The following is a 26,880-nucleotide window of genomic DNA, read 5'->3' on the forward strand; positions in this document are numbered from 1 at the left end:
AATATTAATGATAATTCTTTGTACGGCCTCAATCGAGCTATTTTTATGCCATTAAATATATATATATATATATATATGTATATAAATCATATATATATATATATATATTATTTATATATATATAAATCTTTATTTATATATGTATATATAAATTTACTCGAAATATTGAAACCATTTCTGTTTTATGCCATGTAATTAAAAGTAATTTGCTTAGCCTTTCATTATCCGGCATTAGAATCAGATATGGATATCGAATTATGTTGGGTTGTCGACATGGTTGCGATTATATTTTAAGTTGGGCAATCTGGACGCAAATTCATCTATCAGTTATGTTGTAGGTGATACAATTATATAAATTTTTCTTCATGTTGATTGTATACAGACTGATTCGTGTGTTGAGATTGATGAGTCGTCTAAATAAGTCCGTTGAAACCACTCTTAAATGGTTTTTCTGTAGGTTGATTAGTTATAGGTACACAAGCTTTACAAGTATTTATAAACAACTCTTTGTCAGAAAAAGCTTTAAATATTTTAAACTTATATCTAATCGCTATGTATAAAGTGATCATTCTGAAACACTACTGGAAGGCAGCAGTCGAAGAACCTCTGACAGAAGAAACTCTGCAGCGATACTACAACTGATAACTAATTTTAATATGTAGTAAAGCGAATTTTTAGAACAGCTCGTCATAATTTGCTGTCATTACGTTATTTATTATTTATAAAATCATTGATTTTCGTGTAGACTGTACCACACAGCAAGAAATGGAATAAAAAATGAAATAAAAAAGAGATTCTATTATAAAATTTTATATCTATTTACAGTACTCACAAACATTGCACAAATGTTTATAATAAGTTAAATATAGACAAACATTTTCAAACTATTAAACAGTTTAGTAATGGTGGTAGCCATGAGCGGGTTCGGGGTGAACGGCGGGTGCGGTGTTATGAACTACGGCGTTGAATCTGTAAAAAAATGTACATTAGTAACCGATATAACCTAGCGGATTGGCAAGTTCAAGTGGACAAGACAGCAAATGGGCTTTCGCTCATAAGGGGGACAGATGCCCTTGCTAAGATAGTCTAGACTCCGGACATAGGCCACTTCCAATAGATCCTATTTGAATTCTATGGCGGAAGCCTATATCCGGCAATAGACGTCTAGTGGCAGAAACGATGATGATATTAATAATTTGTGACTAAAAGCCTTCCTCTTTAAATACGTTGAACTTTAAGTTGAATGTGGGACATATTTAGAATGAAATTAGTATTAAAATATTACCCAGTGTGGTCATCGGCGGTGTAGTCTACAGTGCGGACGGAGCCATCGGGTTGAAGCAGAGTGTAGGATCCATGTACCGCGTCTCCGTCACGGATCTCGTGCTGTGACTTGTGGTCACCGGTATGAGGGTCTGCTACTGAGTAGCTGTAGTCGTATTTAGGGTGAGCCTGTTTTAGAAAAATATTTAAACGAAATATATTAAATGAATTAAAAAATAAAAACTTTACGTAATCGTTACCTTTTTAAATCCAAAAATAATACTTTATTAATGTAAAAGTACAAAAGGTTACTTGATCGCGATCCACAATCTTAGAAAGTAGATTGGATTCTGAGTTGTCGTAGCGCAGAGAGTGCTTAGCATAAAACCTCTTTTAACAAACGAAGTTTGAAGACACCCTTGATTTTTTTTACTTCTAAACACAATTCCGGCCCCTATATTCTACAGTTTCATCGGATTGGTTCTAGATCACGGGAATAGATTCAAGTGCCTCCTATAGGCATGAACTTAGGCTGTTACATTTGCATTTAGACCCTAGTGCGCCAGAGTCAAAAGTCGACTTGTTTGGTCGGTTTTACCAGGGATCCTGAGGTAATCAATAATTTCTACTGCCGTTTACGACATAATCTATGTCTAAATATCTAATAGATAGATTTACACTCATTTACGTTGTGCAGCTGTGGTAAATTACGAACTGTGCGTTTTCTCTGAGAGAAGAGTAGATATTCACCAAATGATTATCTTTTACATATAAATAAATATCAATGCTGCATTTGACAGTTAAAGTTAAGACCAGAATATTCTTAGGTTTTTAATTTTCACCTTTTTCTAACAGTTGGATGTTATTTGCTTCTAACTTTCGAAACTATTTTAATCTGATAACCATTGACGATTTCTGGAATATTCGATGATATAAGATCAACCTAATTTTGAAGCAGTCTTCATTCCAAACTAATCATTTGGTAGAACTTTCTCTACCATTACTTACAGCGTAGTAAGGATGCTACAAAAATCTTACATAATAATCATGACCATCATAGGAAGCAGCAGGCGCGGCGTAACTGGCCACCGGTGCGTACTGGACAGCATGAGCAGGCGCAGCTGCGTAAGCGAGAGGAGCAGCGGCGTAGCTTCCGCCGTGGTGGACTACGCTCTCTGAAGCCACAGAAGCTCCATGTCCGTGAATGAGACCAGCACTGGCTGCTGCTACCAGAGCACCGAAAGCTACGATCTATAAAGAAAAAATTCTTATAAGTTTCGTAAACATATAAATAATATTTAATTATAATAATATTTAAATAAAAAAAGGATTTTTTTAGAATTAGTGTAATGTTTTACTTTAATAATATTAAATCTTACTTTGCTGAACATTTTGTGTGAATGGTCTAGCTACCAAGAGTTGATTGATGTCAACGGTTGGGTATAATGGTTTTATATGTGCAGGTCGACTGGCTCTTTGATTCGGGTGGGGCGGAGAAATGCGTGCAATGCCTTGACTCTGTAACAGTAACATGACTTCAAGGTAACTCTGTCTATATTTGAATTCGTTGATCACTAATCATTATTGTTACGTCGGTTCAACCGTGTAAGATGGTGATTGTTATCGTGATTTCCTATTTTATATCCTATTATCAAATAATTGCGTGTTAAGTCGTGCTAAGTAGTAATTGTTTTAATCTGATTACAAAAGTTTACATCGTGTCGACGCCCACATTTTTTATGATTAATAACATAATTATAATCATTTTATTTAAAAATATTTATTTAAGCAATTAGGCTTCTTACGTTCCAGTTTTAAATATTTGAAAATTGTCTACTGCAATAACAAAGAAGCGCGGGAACATTCTTGACAACTAAGAATTTTGCAACGTTTTATAATGAGCATTGTTTTCAGTTAAATAAAACTGCTAATAGGATCTTTATTTTTAATTATCGGCTATTATTAGATTAGTTATTAAGAACAGATTTTTAATCCAAAATGAATTTATTTCGTATCATAAAAACATGTACGAATATAACTGAAAAGCAATCGAGCGTATATATACGAAAATTTGTAAAACTAAATTATTCGTTTTGTTTTAACTAAATGGTATTACGGGATATTCGAATAAGACATCTACGTACCGAAATACTGCTGAACTATAAACGGTTGTACAAAATTTTGAAAAAAAAATGTGTACCTGTATTTGTGATATTAACCTTGTGCTACTTTTATGAAGTACCATCTATCAAGACGGATATCTTGTAAATGAAACTTACAATTAAGACATACGGGTCAACTGTAAAGCTCGTAAATGACTTTGTATTCTTATAAATAGACCTGTATAAATAATGCTAAATCAGTTTAATGTATAGTTTTGGTCAAAGCATAAAGCCTAATATCAAGTATATAATGGTATTATTACCAAGAATCAAAATTAATATAAAGTAGTATAAACTAAAAATTCAACAAGTCGTTAATGTAATGAGTTATACAAAACTTCATTCGCTCAATAATAACAATTAGAGATGCGTGAGTTTTTTAAAGCAACAACTCTTGATTTTATCTAATCGACTTAAATTTCGATCTGAATGACAACATAAATATTTGAGAAAATCATGAAGGTAAAAATAATTAGTCTTGGCTTTGTTTTGAGTACCTTTTAATATAGTGGCTTTTGGAGCCTTCGTAGTGAACGATTTTATTATATAGACACACAATTTTTTTTAGGTGTTATGAACTTGGGTTTTTCAGGCGTTTTCCTCATGACGTACGCAAGTAGTTATTATAAATGATCCATAATGGTTAAATGATTAATTGAATGAAAGAAACTTGGTAAATAAGTGCATGAATATTCATTCTCTCTACCTCCGTCTGGAAATCAAACAAAAGATAATGTTTCACTGTTCACGGAGTTGGGGATTGGTGAATGTTACCAGTCATTCAGATTTTTAGTTTATGCCAAAGTCGAAACGAATATTTCTCAGAAATGGTAAAGATTTTTTCTATTATCGTTTCAATAAAATAGTGATTTTAAATTATGCAGTTGTTTTTTATTTCGTTCACCTAACTAGTCGATTACACATACTACAAGTTGTAAATAAAATACATTTAAAAATAAACCAGGTATACTATATAACTTTCTGGAGGTGAACATTAAATGCATGAATAGTAAAACAGACTATCTTATAGGATGACTAACAATCTCACATTATTTATAAAAGCAATTATATCTAGATATATAATTTGATGTATTTTGACATTACACACATTTATTTCTTTAACCATGTTTTCATATAGTTTCGTGTGTCCCACTCCGGCATAATTACTTCTCCGTGTAGGTCGAAACTTACACTGTTATTTATGCTATTAGAATGAGGCACAGCACAATAAGTTTTTATTATAAAATCAAGGCTGTTAATGCCACTTACTAATTTTAGTAAAAAAGTCGTATCTCCCACATTGCGTTGAGAGAATTTAAATGGAAATGATCAAGTATATCCTCATAATTATGTAAACATAAGTTGCTGGGAGTAGATCATGCGATCTACTATCACAGTGGCTTTCAATAAATAAATAATAACAATTGATATTTGAGAGCTTTCGAAATTATTCATACCCACTTGTCTCGCAGAGTCTGAATTTATCTTATTATCATTTATTCGGAATAACTGACCCAATAATGGTTTGATAGAAAGGCGAATGCATTGTGATTTTACAAGATGATCAAAGTTAATAACCTTAATATTTTAGCAGAAACGAGATAAATAGTTCTAATAGTTTTTTAGTATTTTGATATATTTATAATACATTAATTTTTTCTTTTTATTTGTGGCGATCTTCTTTAAAAGAAGCCTATGCCTTGCACTAGGCGTCTGTCGGTGGACGTGATGATGACGGTGATGACCATTTTAATCAAGTGTACTGAATACTCGATTGCTCCATTTCAACTAGCTGGTCTTATTTGCAAATAATAACAAGAATTATAATTGCTAATGAATAAAGTTGTACAGGAAGAAATGTATCATATAAATTAAAAGGTAATGTGATGTATCGCAATATTTTTGCCTCGTTTAGAAATAATGCAAATGTACTGTTTTGTGTTCAGATAATTACAAAGAATTTTAAATATGTATATTGCACGTATATGTTTCAACAGATGAGTAATAAACTACGTGTACATTTTTTAGTCTAACCTTGAACCTTTATGAGCGAATTCGCTGCTTAGAAAATAATTTCAAATAACTTTCATATCAAAAATTCTGTGCAAATGTGTTTTATGTATGTGGTGGTGGAGCGTTTACGTTTTTAAATTCGGAGGGTCACAAATGAGTCAGATCTATCAGAAAATAGTTAGTACTCGAAAAGACTTCTGTTCAGAAAACGAGAACTTAGGAAGACTTTCGATAAGAAATGATGATTAAAAAAACATTAGTTATTATTTAAGTAGTCGTGAAAACTATTATGTCTTTGTACATGTAGAGATACTTTTTATTTAAGATGGCTGGGGAAATAAATTAAATTAGTAAAATTCATCAGATAATGTTTGCATTGTTTATTTGCATCAAGAACATAAATTGGTTCCAAGTTATGAATAAGTATAATATTTAAAATGACCGTTTAACATTTCAAAGTTACGATTAAATTTCATTGTTCGGACTAGATATGATGCCTTAAATAGAAATTTAACAAGGTTTCGTACCAATAGTTGGTAAAAGAATATATGTCAATGGGGACAGATTAGTATCAACGTTATTTTTTGTATTTGTCTGACGAATCTTGGCATGGAGACATTTAATAATATCGTTGTAATTGACTACATCATTGTTTTCTGACAATTCGGAATCTGCTCCTTTTGGAAATTCGTTCTTCGTTGGTTCTGTTGTTATTTCATCTATTTTTTTATCTTCTTTTGTTGTAGTTTCTATCTCGTCTGCAATTTCTGATTTTGAATATTCACTAACTTCACTATCATTTTTAGGTTCTTCTTTTAGTTGTTCATTCTTTATGTCATTACAAGGTGGCGTGGGCTCTTTTTTGTCTGATTCATTTGGAACATTTGTTTTAATTTCAGGCAATATATTGCGTACAACTGCATTAAATCTGGAAAACATATATACAACAAAAACAAATAGTTTTTATTTATATTACAAATCATTTTATACATTGAAACATATTAAACAGTAAACAAATTACCCTTTCAAATCATCAGCGGTATAAGTTACTTCACGTCGCGATCCATTTGGTTCAATAAGTGAGTACTGTCCTTGAACTACTGAACCATCGCTATGCTCGCTTTGTGATTTTTGGTCTCCTGTATTTTCATCATATACAGCATATGAGTATTGGTAGCTTGTCGCATCCTGTAATATTATGGAAAAAGATAATCGAGTTGTCGATATTTTAGGGTATAATGGAAATTGGGAGTCGCATAGATTTCATTTCATGTTATGTACCTATATCCCAATAATTGCTCCAACTACAGGATTTTCTTATTACAATCTGGTATCAAAAATGAATCAAATTAATTTCAACCTAAATGGTTTCTTGCTAAAGGAACAAAAGATGCCACGTGTCGCTCAACAATTTTTGGACCGTAACATAAGCAAACTGATAAATACATTACAATAAAACGGCTTATCCCTAAGCCAAAGATTTTCAAGCATATATATGTTGTACATATTAGATGATACAAGTTAGAAAGTTAGAAACAGAGGTTAAATATTACTTAGTAATGGTATTTTCTGCAGAAATGTAAAAATATTGTTTGTCCCGTGCAATGAGGACTCTGGCATTTACAACTAAAATAGCATTTTGTTCGTTCCTTAAATGGTATGTGTTGACGAAAATCTCTTAATATAGCTTAAAAGAAAATTATTACTACTCACATCTTTGGACGCTAGTACAACAGGAACATTAGCAATAGGAGATTTGTAGGTTATTATACTTGCTCTAGTTTGTGGCGGTATTGCAGCTATTGGAGCTCCAGGTATTACACATGGCGACACACATGGTGAAATAAGACCTTGCACCGCTTCTAGAGGTATTACATTTTCGAGAGGAGCTGCAGATATTTGCGCTATTTCTTCCCCAACAACTGATGCAGCTGGGCCGTATTTAAAGTATTCTACTGGTTTGCTCTGAACGTAAACATTTGAATAAGAAGCTCCACTTATTTCCCTTAAAAATATCAAGGAAAATAGCGACAGTATTGCGATGGTGTTCTAAAAAATAAGAATACGATTAAGCACCTTCTTTTGATTCTTGAAACGATTAAATAAAGTATTATGCACAAAAACTTACTTTGGGAATCATGTTTCTGTTTGGTTTGTGGTTGACAACTGATGTCTTTAGAGAGATCCTTCGACTTTTAAAAGGCTCTGCTGTTATACATAAATATTCTTCTCGCTAACACAAAAAACAAAGCATCAATGTCGTACAACTTTTCAAAAGAGGTAAACAATAAAAATGTTAATAGGCATTTAACACAGCGTCCGCAGTTTGCTTCTCCCATATTCAGAACGCGAAACTTACAATGATGCCCATTATACCGTGACATTTGACTTTGTGCCAAATAACTGAATTATTGTATACTTATATTATGTAACTCTACATGCATTATATTGTAACCTATATACAGTGCCACCTTTAATTATCACTGACACATATAACACATTTTTCATAACTGCAATACATGATATTACAAAGCTAACACAATTTCAAGTTTTACGTTACCTTTCATTTTATTATTATCCAGATTTTGCTTTATGTTACGATATTTGGATATTGGGTCAACGTACGCAAACAGAAGTTATTTTATTCAGCTATTTGTTAAAGTTTTTCATTACTGTTGCTATACTATCATTTTTTTTATATTTAATAAAATTAGTGATTCTTTATAGAACGCACGGATATATCATTGTTCATGCGCTTTATGTTAACGATACAATCGTTAACATATAGTTTCTATGCTAGTGCCAAACCTGGTGTTAAAAAAAACTGTTTGTATAAGAAACGTTTTAAAGTCATCATCATTAGCCGGAGGACTTGCACAGCCGGACATTGGCCTCCACTATAAATTTGAAAAACGCATGTGGGTAGACATCCTGCGCTGCACATGTCGGTCTGTGGTCTTCATTTCAGAATCTTAACCCTGTAAGCTATGTGATCTTCCGCTACCCATTTAATTTTTCAATTCGCTGAGCTATGCCGGTTATTTATAGAAAAGTTTTGAAGCGCGATTAATCACACTGCCGGATCTATCTCATAAATAAATAAAGCAAAAAACGAGGTGACAACAGAAAACTGTTTTAAGTTCTTAAAACAACTATTATTAGTTCCAGTTAGGGTATCAATTTAGTACAAATTATTACAAGTAAACTTGTGTTTGTGAAAGGCGAAACAATAATGTAATTTTATCTTAGTTAGAATAGGACCATGTGCTGAAATTTGTGGCTATAGATTTCGTATCAAGTTATCAAGCGAATGTTGAGTAATTAGAACGTTTATATTTCATCTGTGGTAGCAATTAAAAATTAAGTCGATTTTAGGACGAAAGAATTTTCCAGTGTAATGAAGATCACGATTAAAAATTAACGGAAACGTCTGAAATAGTTAGGTATTTGCTTCAATTTTTTTCGTTACTGCGATAGTTTCAGATAATCAGATTTGTATTTTTTTTGCTCCTTTCAAATAAATTCTATTTTAAGACTTGGTGGAATATTTTAGTTAAATTCTTTAGAACCCTCTAATAATAATACTTTGCCTTTACTTCGGTTTATGTAGACGTGAGAAATATAATAAATTTTATTAACTTTTTTGCAATATTTGATGATAGTGTGATTTTGGATTGACAAGTATAAAACCAAGAAAGGGACTAATATATAGCTACTTCCGCTATACAGCAGTAGTAGTTAATGAAGTGCACCGAGCACTCGGTGTTTGGCACTGGTCGGTGTAACATCTCCTGAGGATGTTCCGTGGAGAGGTGAAACACGTGTAGAGTAAATTAACGGTGGTAGTTGTGTTTCGCATTGTTTACCATACGCGCATTTATTAGCGGGCTGGCGGACGTCTACATAAACCGAAGTAAATGCAAAGTATTATTATTAGAGGGTTCTTAAGAATTTAAGTGAAATATTCCACCAAGTAGCTATATATTGGTCCCGTTCTTAGTTAGGATGGACTTCCGCAAGGTAACGCCTGAATCTGTTAGATAAGCATAAAACCGACACATCAGTTAATTACAATAGTAAATGAAAATTATATTAGGGACCAAGTTGTTAAAGAAATTTAGATTTAAGTAGTCTGCCTTTAAACGGCAACTAAACTCAAAGACCTTGGGCTAACGTTAGACAATTCGCTTAGTTGGCGTCCGCGAGTCCTTGAACGCAGTAAAAAAGTAACGAATGTGCTGTTGTATTTATATCGAATAAAAATTTTGTTCACATTTCCGTACAAAAAATTTAGAGGAAAGATTAAATTGGCTATCGTAAAATTGAAAGGTACGTTGATGTTGTGCGCCTGCTTAATAATTGTATTTGGTTTATCTACCGCTCAAAAGATTTTGATGGTTGTTCCTTATTACCATTTGTGTTTCAAAACACTATTTCCATCGTACTTAATTCGTTTACTCATAATTACTTGAATCCTTATTTTAACATTCTTTCGGCTATATCGACTTTTTGTAAAGTAGTTTTGTTTTACTGTAAAAAGCTGTAGAATGCCGTTCTATCAAATATATGTGAATTGCAAGTAATTATAAGACAAGCGGCGAATTAAATAATTTAAGCAGAATTTAAGATGCTACCTTTAAATTGTATTCAATATAAATAGAGGTCCGTCTTTTAAATTCTCTTCACATTACAAAAACATGAACCTGTTTGTTCCGGAACTAATTAATCGGTTTTTCTACAACATACAGTTTGACTGGCTGTAGTTTGTCTGGAATATTGTCTTTGTTCTTGCGCACTGCCAATTGTGTCAATTGCGGTCAAAATAATTTAAAATGTAAAATATTTTTTTTGTTTGTTTATTAAGAACATTATACAGATTTTAAATACAGCACTAAAAATTTTGACTGCGAATACCATATTGCAAAAGATTCGTAGAAACGATGGAAATAGTTGTTTAGCTATTCGATATATTTCAATTGCAAATCAAAAGTTTTGCAAATTAAGAAAAATGTAAGTTTAGACAAACATCGATTATAACTTATCCAAAGTTCAATTCATGTTTTTAATAACAAATATTTTCAGATATATAAAACAATTAGGTTATGAGCTAATTTATCTAATAATATGTAGTAAAGCGCCTTCACAAATATAATTGCTATAAATCACTGCAGCTAAACGGGCTTTGTGTTTAAGGAAGGCATTACACATCTATTTTAAAAATGTGTTAAGTAAATATTTTGATACTTTCTTGATCTATTCAGGCTGTGTTTTATTATTCATATCATTAATGTTTTTTGAACTTTATAAACAAGAACTAGTTTCAAGTGTAAAACTTACCGAGAAACATAAGGCTCTCATCTTATGATTAATTATAAAACCTGCCAATTAAACGTCTGTAAATTATTTTGAAATACAAAATTTTATGATTAGATTCATTAACCTGATATCATACCTAATTACAGTGCTCCTTAAAACGGAACAGTATTATTTATAGATGAATTTTGGCGAAATGGTCATGTAGGAGTGTAAATGAAATTAATTTTTTTGCAATTATTATCTAGTCATAATATTGCAACGGCTCTCTGTCCTTAAAAATATTATTTTTTTGTTGTCTTCTACTTTTCAACCGGTAGACGGTCACTGCACGGCATAGGCCATTCGCAAAGATCATCACGATGATTTGATTGATGATTTAGTCTTGCGATGCCAGCATCCCGCGAACTTAACTATGTCATCGGTCTGCGTAGTGGGGTTTCTACCGATGCCGAAATAAATACGAATAATATAGTAATCAATCAAAAAATTTTCTTATTAACGATAACCATCAATAAATAAAATAGCTGACGTAATATACTAATGCAATTTAAATAGTTGTAGCTTAGGGTTTCTATTTGTCGTTGATAAGTTTTGAGAAAGTTTTTGCTTGCTTAGACACATCTCATATTTACGAGAATTTGTCTTCGTGGGCTTGGATTAGCAGTTTAGCTTGATTGGTCACTCGGAGGCTTTTATGTTATTTTAGACACGCTATGCGAAAGTATAAGCTAAAACTACAAACAAGCCAAGTTCTTGCTGCTCTACAGATGTATGCATTCATGGAGAAGACGTCATTATTCGACTGTGAAAATCATGAGGCTCAGATGAGCATTATTTGGAGGTATAAATTGCCACCGGAAAAAAGAAATAATTATTCATTGTGCCATATTTTTACCCTTTTTTCATCTATAGTAGATCATCTATAGTGATCACTTGCGTCAGTTATGAAAACGATATCAGGAGAGTCCAACTTGAAATCTTTAACCGAACTTGAGTTCCGCTAAAAACGCGTTGTGGTTGGAGAAGACCCTACAAAAAACACAGTTATTCATAGATGTGCACTTTTATAGATATCTTTCACGTCTTTGTCCCCGTTTTAGCCCATAGAAGCCCAGTGCAAGGCATAGCGTTCCCGAAAGATATCTAAGGGGAGATATATCCTATTGCCACGCTTGAAGTCGTTTCGTAAAGGGTTGGTGACCGCAATGGGGTATCATGTTACGCAGAAGATGCAAAAGCTTATTTATGAACTGTGTAAATCCTATATAATGAATGCACAAAGGGTGAATTACATAAGATTGTATCCCGGGAATCCAGTCTGTCCTGTTCGACTGACAACCTGGTCAAGGTCGTCGGAAGACGCTGTATACAGGCCGCTCCCTACCTGTCCTATTATAAATTAAAGGGTGAAACCTATTGGACAGTAGGGGACGACCTATTTCTGAAATGATGATGATGGTGATAAAGCATTATCGGTTTTACTTTATTATTATTTAAAAATCCACTATACGAGATTTTTTATAAATTTCTGTTAAAAAAAAACTTTTATATTTGTTAAGTGATAATTCAGAGGAATTGTACGGAAGTTTATTGTAGAAACGTACACAGTTCTCAACAAATTTAATAATATTGAAGTGAATGGAGAAGTGGTAATATTTTTTAATTTCTGGTGCTAACTTTATGTATTTCGCTATATAATTTATATTTGTTAACATTCTTTACTACACATATAAGGTTAAAACAAATATTAACATGTTTTTATCAAGAGACTCCTCTAAGAAAGCTCTTGTATTATACATACGTAGATATACATAAGCAAATACATAAGTAGAGTGCACGAAAAGTTAAAAGTGACCCGTAAAAGAAACCCTGTGAAAATAACTAAAATGGGCTAATCGTGCTTTACTAACATTTGATCGATTTTTATTTACGTATATTGACGTATTGATCTTCTATAGATCGAAAGATAACTTTTGAAGAATCTTTACCATTCCCCTTTGGAAATCGCCGTTTAAATAAAATCTTAATAAATTATGCAATCAGCGATCTTCTGGTTATTTTAAAGAAAACGCTGATTTATGTGTCGAAAGATATCAGTGTCATTTTGAAGTTTCCTGTAAAAAATTGCTTATAATAGAAATAGTAAAACATTTTTTTTAATTTAATAGTTTATTTTCGCTGCAGTCTTAAAATAAAAGTTAATTCCGACTAAAGACTATCTACATAAGTATTTAAGGTACATAATAATATCACATGGAAGCAGTGGCGTTGAGCCAGCGAAGTTTAATGATGGTATTCAGGATGTGCGGGCGCCGTGTTGTGAACGATTGCGTTGAAACTGAAAATAAATATTTATATTGGTAAAAAACAGTGAGAAAAGTAGATCCAGTAGTAAAGAAAGACGTTGATGGTGTTAATTTAAAGCGTAAATGAAACGTGACTTTTGAACCTTCCTTCTGAAAAAAATCTTTGAGTCGATATAGCACTAAAAATTCGATTGTGGTTAGATTACGTTTGTCAATGGAAGCGTACTATTTTGTTAAAAAATAAGAGTAAATTACCCGGAGTGATCGTCAGCGGTATAGGTAACTTTGCGGAAAGAACCATCAGGTTGTAGCAGCGAATATTCTCCCTTCACAACATCACCGTCGCGAGCCTCATGCTGAGTCTTGTGGTCGCCGGTGTGAGGGTCAGACACCGAGTAAGAGTAATCGTATTTGGGATGAGCCTGTTGACAAATATAATTTAGATTAATTAAAAAAGTATAATCCATGTCAATCCAATCACATAATATATCTCGGGAATGAACTGCTTTAACTAATATATTAAGGATGCGAAAGTGAACCCTAAATGAATATAAGCACGACTGAGTTTGTTGCGTGTATTTCTCAGACCAGAATGTGTTTTGAATCTCAAAGGCTTAATTTTAACTCCATTATAAACGACTTCAATTAAAAACTAGTAATAATAAAATTTAGCACTTCTGATTTTCTTCTCTTGACGTACACAAATGAAAAAAATAAGTGATAAATTATTGAAAATGAGTAAATGATATAAATATGTGCATGAATGAGATAAAACATACAATAACTATTATCTAATATAAATCACTCTAGGTTATTGAAACAGGTTACGTAACGCTGACAGGACTTCGTCGGTTGTTAATAACCCAGACAGACTATTAAAGCGAGCGTGAGAGCACGCGCCGGTTTATGCAAACTACGCTCCATTTCTCCTCGTGTATCATGACAGTCATTATATCCCCATCCAACGGCCGGTAGGCGCGAATTTCGTAAGAGTCCTGGGAATGGCACTCTACTAGCACCTCAACAGTCACGAATAGGAATTTACTCAACAGTTAGATATGGAAAACAGTTACATAATAGAAAACAGATTATATCAAATTGCAGCTCGCTGCGGAAGATTTGTGACATTACTGTAAGATAAGCGAAAGACAAGAGATTTATAAGGACCGCTTAAGAAAAACTAATAAGTTGGAACGTTCGTGAAAATATTGCTATTGTTAAATTTAATAAACTTATCTATATAATACATTAAGTGCCATCCATACAATTTGACTACAAAATGGAATAAAATCGGTCTTGTATATGAATGTCTGTTGACTTACAAACTCGTGTTATGTTTATGTTAAACTAAAACATTTGCATCAATTTAATTTGTAGGGATTATTAAATAGTCGCGGTGATGAAACTTACTTACATAAAGCTAGTTGCCGGATTGTGTAGATAGGTATCGTATCCAGGAAACCGTTGGTCGAGTTGGATCGGTCGAACAACACGTTCGTTTTACGCAACCGATCAATTAGTAACTTGCTATTGTATTACGCCATCGCCGCGACTTAGTAAAATAATTTTACTGTACTTAATGACTTTACGTCTTTTATTATATCTTGCAATTCTATAAAGCTTATGCAATTCACTTGTCTCCTTTTGAAATAGTCGTTACAAATGTTCTTGACCGCATACTTTTTAATTTTCAGTGCATTACGAGTAAGTTGTGTTCTTCCGAGACAATGAGAGAGTTTCGTAATAGTAATAAGGTTTGTGATGGTTTCGACTCCTTCATGCTCTCATTCCGCGTTAGTTATAAACGTTATTTGAAGGTTGTTGTTTGGTTTCATTTTATTGTTTTTGAGCGGAACAAAATTGTATTACTAGGTATCTATATATTACTATACATTACACTTACTAAACTATATTTTAACAGAACTATTCTTCGTTTTCACTTCAATTTTTTTTGCAAATGTTTTTGAAAATATTGGTATATATGGCTAAGAATCTTTTTGATTATTATAATTAATACGCGATTATTCTAAAACGACAATAATAGCCTACGGGTTAAAATCATTGGCATTCAGTTTCTTTCCGGGTTTTAGTTAACTTGAAACCATTTTTTCAAATCATTTCTTTTCTATACTAACTAAAATACGTCTTGCTATTCGACAGTGCTGCTATGGTGTTTAACTACGCACTTAAGCTTTTAAGTTTAAATATGAAGTTGCAATGTATAGGAAATATATTAACTCCTTACGTGATAATCAACATGTTGGTCACCGTGCCCCTCATACGCCACCGGAGCATAACCGGACGACTCGTGGCCGTAGGATTCTCCTCCGTACCCAAGTTGGACTACTCCAGCTGTCGCAATCGCCACAAGGGACAGGACCACTGCAATCTGTAAAAGAAATACCATAAATAAATTTATGTATTAGATAAAGAAAATAAACAACTTCATAAGTACTTTTTAACAAAAATAAATTTCTTAACAATAGGGTTGAGATAAATAAATTTTAATTTAAAATACCTTGTTTAAGCTCTGTACAAAGTTTTTGGTACGATAATAAAAAAAACCTGTGAGGTTATAATATTTATAGAATTATAAAATGGCTAATCAATCATGGTATTTGGAACTAGAATGAAAATATATTTTTTGAAACTTAATTTTTTTTATTATTACTATCAATAACTGTTGATAGTTATAATAAATTTATATTATAACAAACAACAGCTAATTTATCCAATAAATAAATAACTATTACGTTACAGGACCAAGCAGTTTGGCGTTAAAAATATTTCTTTTCCTGGATAATAGTGGTGAACGAATTTGCAGATAGTCCTTTCTCTATACTTCATGTATATAGTTGAAGGCATTTACTGCACTTACTTTGGTGAACATTTTCTGTTCGTTAGATTTGCTTCGATTGAACGACCACACACGACTGATGCCTAAAAGCGAAACCGCTGACTTTTATATTACTATGCCCGGGAGATGTGACGCTCTACGGGGCGCCCACGCAAGAGTACAGCAGTTTGATAATGATATAGCAATTACATAAATTTATAGCACGTGGATCAAGGTAAATAATTCGAGTGCGTGTCGAGACAATTTATTTAAAAAAATTGATCATTAATGATGACTATACCATTGCGCCGCTCTAGATTGCGTCAGAAACAATGCCCTGACTAGATTGCCTCCTTTCTATTAAAATTGGAATAAGGGAAATGCTGTTTGGAATAATTTAAACGTTACTAAACGTTCTATCAACTAGTGGTACAGTTATGCATGTATTATTTGATCAAATAAATCTTGATCACGTTTTACGAGTGTTTTCTCCGATGTGTTACTGACTCTGTAATGTCATAAGACGTGATTCTAGTTGTCTGCCAAGAGAGACAAAGGATATTAAAAAATACTATTGTGTACTAATAAGATCGGTGTGTTTTTTATTTCGTATATTAAAAATTTATTATAGTGCGTCATAAACGTTTTGAACGTTCGTAAATGTTTATCGAAAAATAAATTACATTTTTAGCATTACATTTAGGTACATTTTTATATCCGTCAGGTAAATGCCTTGCTCCGTTCACCAAGTTTAGTATAAAAAATGTTATATTTTTAGACTTCACTTTATTTGTCCTAACTAGGTTGATAACATTTTAGACAAAGCACATTCTGTTCTTGTTCGTACAAAGTCTAGTACGGATAAAATTACACACTACTAAGGAACTAGAGCGTTTCTGTGACTGCGGTGACGCAATGTATAGTCTAAAGGCAGACTAATTATTAATAGATTGTTTTGATTAATAAAAAAATTAGAATTTCCGGGTCCTATCACTGTAGGTGATGATATTTCAATAAAAGAGTAAGTGCCAGAGAGCCAGTAAGAGTATTTTTGGTAATTGTACAAACGTAAACTCTTTAATTTTTTTTTAAAATTTCTTGTTTTTAAAGACGAGCGATTTTTAGTTGGAACTATTGGATGTACATAAATGTAAAATGAAATTGTTATAATTGTAATAATGTTCATTTAAACAATTTTCATAGAAAGGATAATTTAGTCTGTTTTCCATGATCCCAGTTTAAAAAATATATACAAATCGATTTCATAATTGGTTCTTAGAATCATTTTATTCAAGTAGAAAAACACTTTCCTTTTACAAATAAATTTTGATATAACTCAAGGAATATCTTCGAACGATTAATGGTTGCGTTAAGTCTGGATGCAAGCCATTTCCAACTGGTTCTATTTGAAATCTATAACAGAAGCTTGTGTTCAGCTGTGAAAGTTCTAGGGGTGAATTGGTGATGATGATTATGATAAATAGTCGCGCTCTAATCATTGTCATTTTGTTAGGCGGATGTTGCACGAAACGACATAAGGAACTTGTAGTGATTTTCGAAACCATCGAATTAAAATTGAATACATGTTTGTCACTTGTTTTTTAAAATATTTGTTATTCATCATTGGGGTAAAAAGAAATTAATCACCCAAGATAATTTTTAAAAAAGACATTTTGCGTATAGTTTATAAGATAACACCTAGATTGATTCCTTTAATCCACTACATTTTTAAATTCAGTTTAGGCAGCTAATATGTATGTCTTAAAATATTGCATTTATTTATATATACTTGCATCTCGTTTTTTAAAGTAATCTTATTGTCGACTGAGTCTGAGCTTAATATTGACTGGTTACAAAGACATCATAAAAAATAAGACAAAATACTTTTTAACAGTCGAATTACAACATTCGAGGATATAAATATAAATGAACATTTTCGGTTTGATTAGTTACCAAAAAGAACTTATTTATTTAAAAGAACCTAAGTTTACTATCTAATCTAAAGAAAATGAAAAAGTTGAGTTTTTTTAATCTGTTTCAATTTGTAGACCTGTTCCAAATTTAAAATCTTTCAAAATCTTGTGCAATAGAAGCTGTTAAAATTAACAGCAAATCGTAATTTACGTTACTCAACTTTGCGCATCCGTAAATGAATTCTTTTGTATCAAGGTTTTGTTTCTATCAGCGGAATTATATAAATATGCACATATATACACACAATTTATTATTCAATACTAACTTCGAATTACTTAAAATGTGTAATTTTGCGTTTGTTGATGCATTTGTAATTATGATTCTATAGGTTTTTAATGTGATTTATTATAAATTAAATCATCGATACTAATGGATCTCTGAGTGTCCACACGACTTTCCTATATATGCACAAAGCGGATTTTTAATTATTTCCGTCAAAGCCAGAAAAAGCGCTTAAACAATCTTAAAAAATCTTTCGATCACTAGAAAATTAATGGAAGGCGTCGATGAGGCTATAGCCTTGTGGGCTGGTCCGATCAGCTGCAAAACGAGCTCGATTCCAAAAAAGCCGAAGAAATACACATCTCCGAAGATAGGCACATATACAAACTCGTAATATAGAGTGCAACAACTTTCCAAAAATGGTCATGATCAATTATGCCCTTGTTCTTACTGACTATTAATCTGTATTATAATAAACTATATCAAAAATACTGTATACATTAATATTGACAGTATCAGATGATTACGTAATCAAAAGGATAAACACATTTGTGATATTGTTAATTTATGAATTGGGTACTAGATTGTAGAGCATAAAATTTGTTTAGCATATTTAAAACGATTCTTCTAGCTGTTATTCTTTTCTAGCTATTTTTATAAACAACGTATATAATTTTTATTTTTATATTAGCTAATCTCTGTCGCACCAATGTGAGAAAACATTGTCCCATCCCTCACTAAATGCAATGTTTACGAACATATGATGTTTTTTGGAGATTTTGAAAACTATAAAAATAGTTAATAAATGGTTAATAAATAATTAGAGAATAATAATTACCTTCTAAATTTTTAAATAAAGTATTTAGGAATTAACATGTACAGTTTAATATTTCGAAAGGTATAAAGTAATTTGTATTCTTTTTCGGAAACGTAGTATTTATAGGATATAAAATAGTCTAAGGTTATTTGTTTTTATTAGTTTCACAGGGACAAAATCTTCAACTAAAACTTATTTATTTTAAAAATGAAACGGTTTTATAAAACCCCGTTATTAATTTTGTAAAACCATTCACAAGTATCGTCTACAATAAAGAATATAAAAAAAAAAAAATTGTCGCGAGACCGACAGAGATCAGACGGAAAGCGTTCACGTTAAAGATGCCGATGGACACCGATGACGATGCAGTTCACTGAGCATTTTGTCGACATGTATAAAATTAATATAATGTGTAACTAGGTCGTTCGAAAATAACGCTAAGATATAGTAAAAAATAATTATCCTCGGTTTCTTGTAAGGATATAATGTTGATTTTGCTTATAATATTTATGATTATTCGGATTTATTGTAAGTAATAAATGTTAAAATGGTTAAAGTGTATGTTAACCATTTTAACTTATACTTTATTATTCGTAATTATTTAATATACTATCTTTGAAAGAAGAAACGTAAGTTTAGAAACGTTTTTAAGAGGAAACGTATTAATATGTCAAGTACTTCTTAATTCAGAACCAAAAAAATCTATTAATATTTATTACTATTTAAAACGTAAGGTCAAATTTACAATATCTTAATACTTGCTTATTCAATATTATGAATAAAAATCAAAGTATGTTTAATATTTGATTTATTTAATTAATTTTAGTATAATATTATGAAACTGAGGGTTTATTAGTCTTAGTGATGTGCAAATAAATGAGCAGCGTGAACAATAGGCGCCGCGTGGACTAAGGGAGCCGCGTGGACGATGGGTCCGGCGTGGACAACGGGTGTAGCGTGGACTACGGGGGCAGCGTGGACAATGGGAGCGTGAGCTATAGGTGCCGCTTGGACTATCGGAGCCGGTGGGGCAGCATGCTCCGATGGAGCCGAGTTGTGAACGATGGCATTAAATCTGCAATAACAAAGAATCGATTACTAGACTATATCTAGAACGATGAAGATATTTCATTTGCATTTACAGAGCAAGTGTTGGTCGTTGGTAGCCTGGGGGTTACGAACCGTAATTACATCGTCAGCGTGAGTTTCATTCTCAGCAAGTTTCCACATTTTCAAATTATGTTACATCGATTCTGTACAGATGTTAACAGTCATGAAGGGATAACATCCTGAGAAAACAATTCCTACACCAGACGCCAAGTTCAAGTTAAAGGCCTCCTCCAAAAATCACCGCAATGACTGACTATATCCTCGGTCCAACCACACCACACTAATTAAAGATCATAAGATCGAAACCAATACGAGTAATCGATAATTCGCATAGGGCCAGTATCGTAGATTGAAAATTGTAGTATCTAGCTGAGAGGATTAAGTAGCAAATTTCTGAAAGATAGCCTAATACAAATATTTCAGATTATCGAAGTTGGTTGTTATTTATTAATACGCTCATTAACGGATAATAGCTTCAATTAAAACTTGCGATGAAATATGAACATCAATATACGTTATATAATAAATGCGGCCAACACTTCGTTATAGGTACAAGTACTAAAGTAAGTATGAAACTAGTCGATTTTATCGAAGTTATCGACCGAAACAACAGTTGTACTGCGATCAGGAGATCCATAATTTACTGTGTTCTGAGATTATCTAAAAGTTGTTAGTCTCGCTTGCTTGGATGTTCTTTGTTGTTTTACAATTCAGACAATAAGTACTCGGAAGATTTGTTGCGCAACTTTTGGCATCCTTCTAACAAAGGTTTATAGCTGACTTTATGTATATAAATTTAAAAAGTCATGTACGTATTAATGCATACATTGGATTGAAAAAACCATAAAATTGTATAACAATAATGAGTAGAAAATAAAAAGTTCTACATATTTTAATAGACCTAATCCTATATGAGAAAATTACACAAATGAAATATATGTTGGAAAGTTTTCTGGCATCATGTCATTAAATATATATATTGTGTGTATTGTACTGCTTGTTTCCGAAACCAAAAAAATAAAGTAAAATGTTATGAAAATATATAAATTTAAAGAGTGATTTTTAACACCAGAAAATTATCTTACCCAGAATGATCATCAGCGCTGTACTCTACCCGCCTGACAGAGCCATCAGGTTGCAAAAGCGAGTATTCTCCCTTTACAACATCACCTTCACGGGTCTCGTGTTGTGATTTATGATCGCCAGTATGAGGATCTTCAACTGAATAAGAGAACTCATAATGCGCAGGAGCCTGTCAAAGAATTACACCATTCTTTACTATTTTTGAAGTTTTCTCAAATAATTTTAAGGGACAAATAATCGATGTATTACAAAAACTAATTACAAATAACCATGAATAAATTCCAAAATAAAGATTCAAACAATTAATTCAACCCGTAAATGAACATGTTGAAATCACATTCAAAATTTGCATTATGCGTGTGTAAAACAATTGCCATTTACAAGTCAATATCTACTAAATTATTGCGAAACAGAAAACATGACTGCTATCGTAAGTTATTTAAATAAAGCAAGAATATCCGACGTTTAATGGATAGAATAAGCGTCTTAAAATTTTAAAGCCTTAATTAAATTATATAACACCTTCCGTTGTGTTAGGTTATAAAATCGGAAATCGTACGGCTGATCTCTAATTCGCGTCATTTAAATAATTTAGACTTACACTCTCTTCATATTGTTCTGCCCGTGCTAGGGCTACAGGGGCATGGATTGCTGCATGGACGATGGGGGCGCTGTGCTGTAAAATGGCTGACTGCTGAAGTAGTGGCGCAGAATGCTGAACAATGGGACCGGCTGCCACGTTAGAAGCCGGTTGGTCATGACGGACGATGCTTTGTGACGATACTGCTTGGTTGTGTCCATCCTCAATAAGCCCTCCTTGGCATAGGGCTACAAGGATGCTGACTACTGTAATCTGAAAAATGATTGTAATAATATAAATTTAAATGTGACGTCATTTTAAATCTCACTCTTGGACTGAATTAAACTAATTTTTCTCTAGTGTTTGTTTACTACTTTACATATAGTTTGTATACTTGGAATTAAATAAAGGTTACTGTGTCAAAGAAAAATTCTATAAGTGAATTTTACGTCTATCTGAATTAATTTAGTCGGTTTATATTCATATTGTTAACGAATGCTGTGGATTAGCCAGTAAAGTAATCTTACTTTAAAGTACATGTTGAATGGGAGTGTGGAACACGATTGATAAGAAGCCCTGATGGGCTGTACTTTTTATACTTTAGAGGAAGCAATGCGTGTGTCATCCGATCTGGCAAAACCGGCTGGGAATATGACACGGGTGCGTACGACGCTTCAGGCGTTACATCATACTGTTAATGCTTTTTGGGAAGTCTTCAAGGTTACTCTCTGTTTTAATAAAAACTTTCCTTTAATAGCATTTAAACCCATGCCCGTCGGTTACGATAAATTGATAACCAACTGTCGTGGATCGTATATGGATTTTCTTGTTGGTATCTTCATTTGACACAGTTTATGCAAATAATTTTAAAGTTTCAACCCATTTTTATCCTAAATGTAGTCACTACCTGTAGACAAATTTTAAATACTTGTATAAGTACAATAACGTCATACATTATTATTGAGTTACAGATGTTATATTATACTTATATGCAAGTTGGGTAAAGTAATTACGGTATTTGTATATTTTTATTTATTTACGTTAAAATGATTTTTGAATATTATAAATAAGGTAACAGTGTTTTGTTAATTAACACAGTTATAAAGATAAAATTGAGCAACGGTAGTCCAGCTAACAGTAAAGGACTGAGATTTGCTGTCGTAGGTTCCGGGCTCGATTCCCGGCATACAATCTTGTATAGTTCACAATTTGTGAATTTTTATATAGGGTTGCCACTGCTAAGAAATAAGTTTCCAAAGGATGGGCAGCAGGGTCTTCTGCGAACCATAACACTACACTGCGACACACTGCCAGCTAAGCGTGGCGATTATGGTTTATTCCCCTATTGATATTTTTTGAGGTAGGTATAGATTTGCAGCGGTAGACAACGAAGGATAAAATTACGTTATTTGTTTTATACGCCAGTATACACAGGTTTTTTTATAATGACACATTTTACTATACAGTAAAATTATGTTTTCTAACGTGTTATATTCTGCGTGTATTGATAATATAATTGATGAATAAAGAATATGCATGTGAAACGTTAGTATCAAAATTTATAAATATACAATTTTGTGCCGATTGACTCTCTTACTGTTGAGCGCAACAGAAGGATGTGATAAAGGTAATGAAGGAATGTACTCATGTGTCGACACCGCATTAAATTAAATAAAAATTAATGAGATGAAAATGTACTTTAATGTCAAATTCTTTTACCAAATATCTGCAAAAGACTATAATTCGAAGAACATACGATTTTTTATTTTTTTATAATACTTTTTACATTTTTTCTACAATGTTAACTATAATGCTTATTATTTATTTTATCATTAGGCATAAGCTACGAGAGCAAAATTAGTCTCTGAAATTATTTCTATTATTAATAAGGAATTGAAAATAACAATAACTAATTTAATAACAATTACAGTTGACCACAAAAAAAAACTAAAAAATTCTAATAATTCGGATTTATCTTAGTCATATATTAGCCTAGTAATTTCTTGCCTGTTTTCATTTATAAGCTAAGACACTCATAAAAATCTTTTCTGTAAAATTATCGTTCGTATAAGTGTTTTAAATAAAATGATAAAAAAAAAGAATTAATTTATAACACTTATTTAATACATTGGGTTGTTCTACATAAAATGTTCATCCAGCGGCAATAAACCGGTTACATAAATTCTACATCATCGACTGTGTGTCTGCACGCCGTATGCGGCCGTAAGAAAGTAGTGTACTGGGTTGCAGCGAGTGCTCCAGTAAATTGTTGCGCAACAGTCATAACTCGTGACACTCTTTGTTAAATAAATCACCATTTTTATGATTATTTACCATCGATAGCTTTCGCCTAGGATTTCATTATTATTTTTTTTCATTCTAAAGTCCGCCTCTGGACATTAGCCTCCACTATAGATTTAAAATAAGTCGCGTACAGTCTGCGGTCGGTCCAACATACTGCTCCATACATATCTAGACTTGGTTTAATCATTATAAACATCATTTTAGTTATAGGACATATGCCTCTCCCATTAGTTTAATATCAATATTTTTTGAGTGCAGATATCCAAAGCGAGATACCAATATCCTTCGTCGTTGAAAGACCTCCCTTTAACATATTCCATTAAACTCACGCTATCACTTTTAAAGATATAAAGACATTAGCCAAAGTCTGTCTGGGTGTGTGCCATCCGCATAATTACTTGATTAATTATTTTTTAAGCACTTAGTTTTACTATAACATTAAAACCCGTTACCAGTTTTCTAAATTCCCAATTTTTTTATTAAAATTTACCTTTCTTAAATACCATTTAAATTTTTCTTACATAAGAAGGCATGAATTGTAAAACCAGTAAGAACAGGCAAGAGCATGGCTTTTTAAAACTCTATCTATTTAATGCCCAAAGACGGTTACAGGTTACTGCATATTTAAGAGTAAAATGTTGGTGTAGTGCAACCGGAACTGCAGTTCAGTGCTTGTGGGGGCGTCGCTAATGTTCTTTTTTCTGGTTTTATAAGGGCGTGGTCGCTCTAGCTATTTTAATTATCAGGCTGTAAATATTCGGACAAATGTCAGGCATATGAGTAATAGTAAATATAATAAAATTCTATGTAAGCACCGCACTGTTATAAGTTCGTATCACTTTCTATAATAAAAAAAAAACACCTCGGGTAGGCAACCACCAAAATAACATCCGTTAATTTTGATTAAATTGCTAGTATGAAGAAACCAGTTATAGCGTATTCCTTTATGTTAGTATGGGCATATCCAATCAAGCAGATATAATCGTTTCCTTTTTTTTTTCGCGTGTTTTTACATAAAAATTGAAGAGAGCGAATGTTTGTTCTAATAATGAATGATAGAAATTTTCTTATAACATGGTGTGGCTTCAGTAGAATAAATATTAAAATGTTCTATCAATTTCAGTGATAGCATATAAAAATAAATAATAGCATGATAGTGGTTGACGGTACAGTGGTTTACGAAGTTAAATTGCCAGTTTGATACTGTTTTCTTGTGTTAATTAGACTAAAAGATATAACGAATTTTCAACATTGGGTTTATATTGTTGATTTAAAAATACCTACTTTAGACAATACTGAGATTTTAGCTCATATGATAACGACATGATTTTTCTATTGTTCTATTAAAGAAACAGCTATGGGGAAAAAGAGGTTTCTTCTGATTAAACTATACATTTGAATCTTTTTTCCGTGAAAATACACAGTAATACACAGACACTAAATTTAATCCTTTAACAGCCATAAAGTGTCATTAAAGTAAAAAAGAGATAAAAAGCATTAAATTGGACAAAAACATTTAACGAGTATTGTTTTCAGTTACGTTCCTTTGCAAAAAGTTAAGTACCACATATGATAATAATAATCATTAAGCGTTATATCATCGTTTTAGCTGTTCGTCATCCTCTACTAGATTTCTCCCATCGCTTTACAACGGGGCTGGTAGGAAATTGCCTGCATCCATTTATCTAGCATACGTCTTTTGACTATCTAAATAAGGTCGTTTGTCGTTCTTCGTTGCTCTTGCCGGTCGTTGATTTCCATTCCAAGCCTTAAAGCCCCAGCGACCATCTATCATGCGCGTTATGTCGCCTGCCCTGTCTGTGTGTTACTCTGTGATCTCCTCACTGCTAAGTTGATCTCTTAGAGCAATCCCGAGCATTCTTCTTCATGGGTCGTTAAGCAACTGTGAGCTTGTCAATAAGGCCCAGAGTGAGAGGCCACTCTTCACTGCCACCTATACCGTACTATGTGATAATTTGATGTAAAGTTGTAAGAATTTAGAGCCAGTCTTCAACCTTACGTAAATACGCCTGCTAACTATTTATATATTTCTAACAAAGGCCGCGTGCGCGCTTCATTATTGGAATATCATATGCTCCTCCTATTAATGAAATTTAGTTATTAAATAATGCATGTTTTTGAATAGAGTGATGTAATTACTAATAAAAATAGAATAACTCGGTCATTTATACCTTATTACTTCCATATTAAATACCGACCATACCACAATTTACTCCATTATTATTATTTTACATCATTATTTAAAATAATGTTTTAAAATTAATGAATACTTTATAATTTCCATTGATTCCATTGAAGTAAAGCACTATTTTATGCTTTTACCGGAGTAAAGGAATGCAACATATTTTGATTAAGAAAATTATTAACTTGAGTTACATTTGAAACTATCAATTAGAATCTCTATAAACCATGAACACATTCAGTAGTAAAAATAATATAATCACTGAAACAATAAAATAAAAATAGACTTAAAATACAAAATATTGTAAGTATTAGTTATTTTATTAAAATACTCGTAAAATATCTTCTTTCCATATTTAAAAATATAAGGCGTTTATTCCTGAACAAATTTTCAATGACAATAACAAGTGCTGGTTCGTAATTTTATTATTAGAAGAAACTTATGCTAATATAGTAATAACATAAAATACATAAATTGTTGTTGATGAATTAAATTAAAACTTACCTGATGATTCATTATCAACAGTTGACAATACAATAACTGTGACTGTTTCGAATCTCAAAATCAGTCCGTTTTAAAACATCTGTACCAGATAATTCACACCAGACAATTGATAATAATAATTGTATAGATAGTGTTACATGAACTGTGTACTTTTATCGTTATGAATATGGTTTTTTACAACACCAAT

At 32.2% G+C, this 26,880-nt stretch overlaps 4 protein-coding genes across 4 annotated transcripts; all 4 read right to left on the reverse strand.

Annotated features, from left to right (window-relative positions):
- Positions 1 to 784: 784 nt before the first annotated feature.
- On the reverse strand, positions 785 to 2,702 carry LOC137931066 (cuticle protein 7-like). Its single transcript, XM_068774466.1, has 4 exons — positions 2,643 to 2,702; positions 2,302 to 2,514; positions 1,286 to 1,452; positions 785 to 969 (listed from the first exon to the last, which is right to left on the reverse strand). Exons 1-4 carry the CDS (start codon positions 2,652 to 2,654, stop codon positions 897 to 899), a joined length of 465 nt encoding a protein of 154 aa, XP_068630567.1. The 5' UTR covers positions 2,655 to 2,702; the 3' UTR covers positions 785 to 896.
- Positions 2,703 to 5,948: 3,246 nt separating this feature from the next.
- Positions 5,949 to 7,578, reverse strand: LOC137931186 (uncharacterized). The gene is made up of 4 exons (XM_068774594.1): positions 7,567 to 7,578; positions 7,152 to 7,487; positions 6,460 to 6,626; positions 5,949 to 6,366 (listed from the first exon to the last, which is right to left on the reverse strand). The coding sequence occupies exons 1-4, from the start codon at positions 7,576 to 7,578 to the stop codon at positions 5,949 to 5,951; spliced, it is 933 nt and encodes a 310-aa protein (XP_068630695.1).
- Positions 7,579 to 12,929: 5,351 nt separating this feature from the next.
- Positions 12,930 to 16,001, reverse strand: LOC137931074 (cuticle protein 7-like). Its single transcript, XM_068774474.1, has 4 exons — positions 15,939 to 16,001; positions 15,306 to 15,449; positions 13,316 to 13,482; positions 12,930 to 13,092 (listed from the first exon to the last, which is right to left on the reverse strand). Exons 1-4 carry the CDS (start codon positions 15,948 to 15,950, stop codon positions 13,038 to 13,040), a joined length of 378 nt encoding a protein of 125 aa, XP_068630575.1. The 5' UTR covers positions 15,951 to 16,001; the 3' UTR covers positions 12,930 to 13,037.
- Positions 16,002 to 19,761: 3,760 nt separating this feature from the next.
- Positions 19,762 to 26,705, reverse strand: LOC137931187 (cuticle protein 7-like). Its single transcript, XM_068774596.1, has 4 exons — positions 26,694 to 26,705; positions 21,704 to 21,955; positions 21,105 to 21,271; positions 19,762 to 19,984 (listed from the first exon to the last, which is right to left on the reverse strand). Exons 1-4 carry the CDS (start codon positions 26,703 to 26,705, stop codon positions 19,768 to 19,770), a joined length of 648 nt encoding a protein of 215 aa, XP_068630697.1. The 3' UTR covers positions 19,762 to 19,767.
- Positions 26,706 to 26,880: the final 175 nt, after the last annotated feature.

The sequence above is a fragment of the Battus philenor genome, unplaced genomic scaffold (assembly GCF_028537555.1).
Source record: "Battus philenor isolate CCGP_79_NKW_IND1 unplaced genomic scaffold, ilBatPhil1.0.hap1 SCAF_7, whole genome shotgun sequence".
NCBI lineage: Eukaryota > Metazoa > Arthropoda > Insecta > Lepidoptera > Papilionidae > Battus > Battus philenor.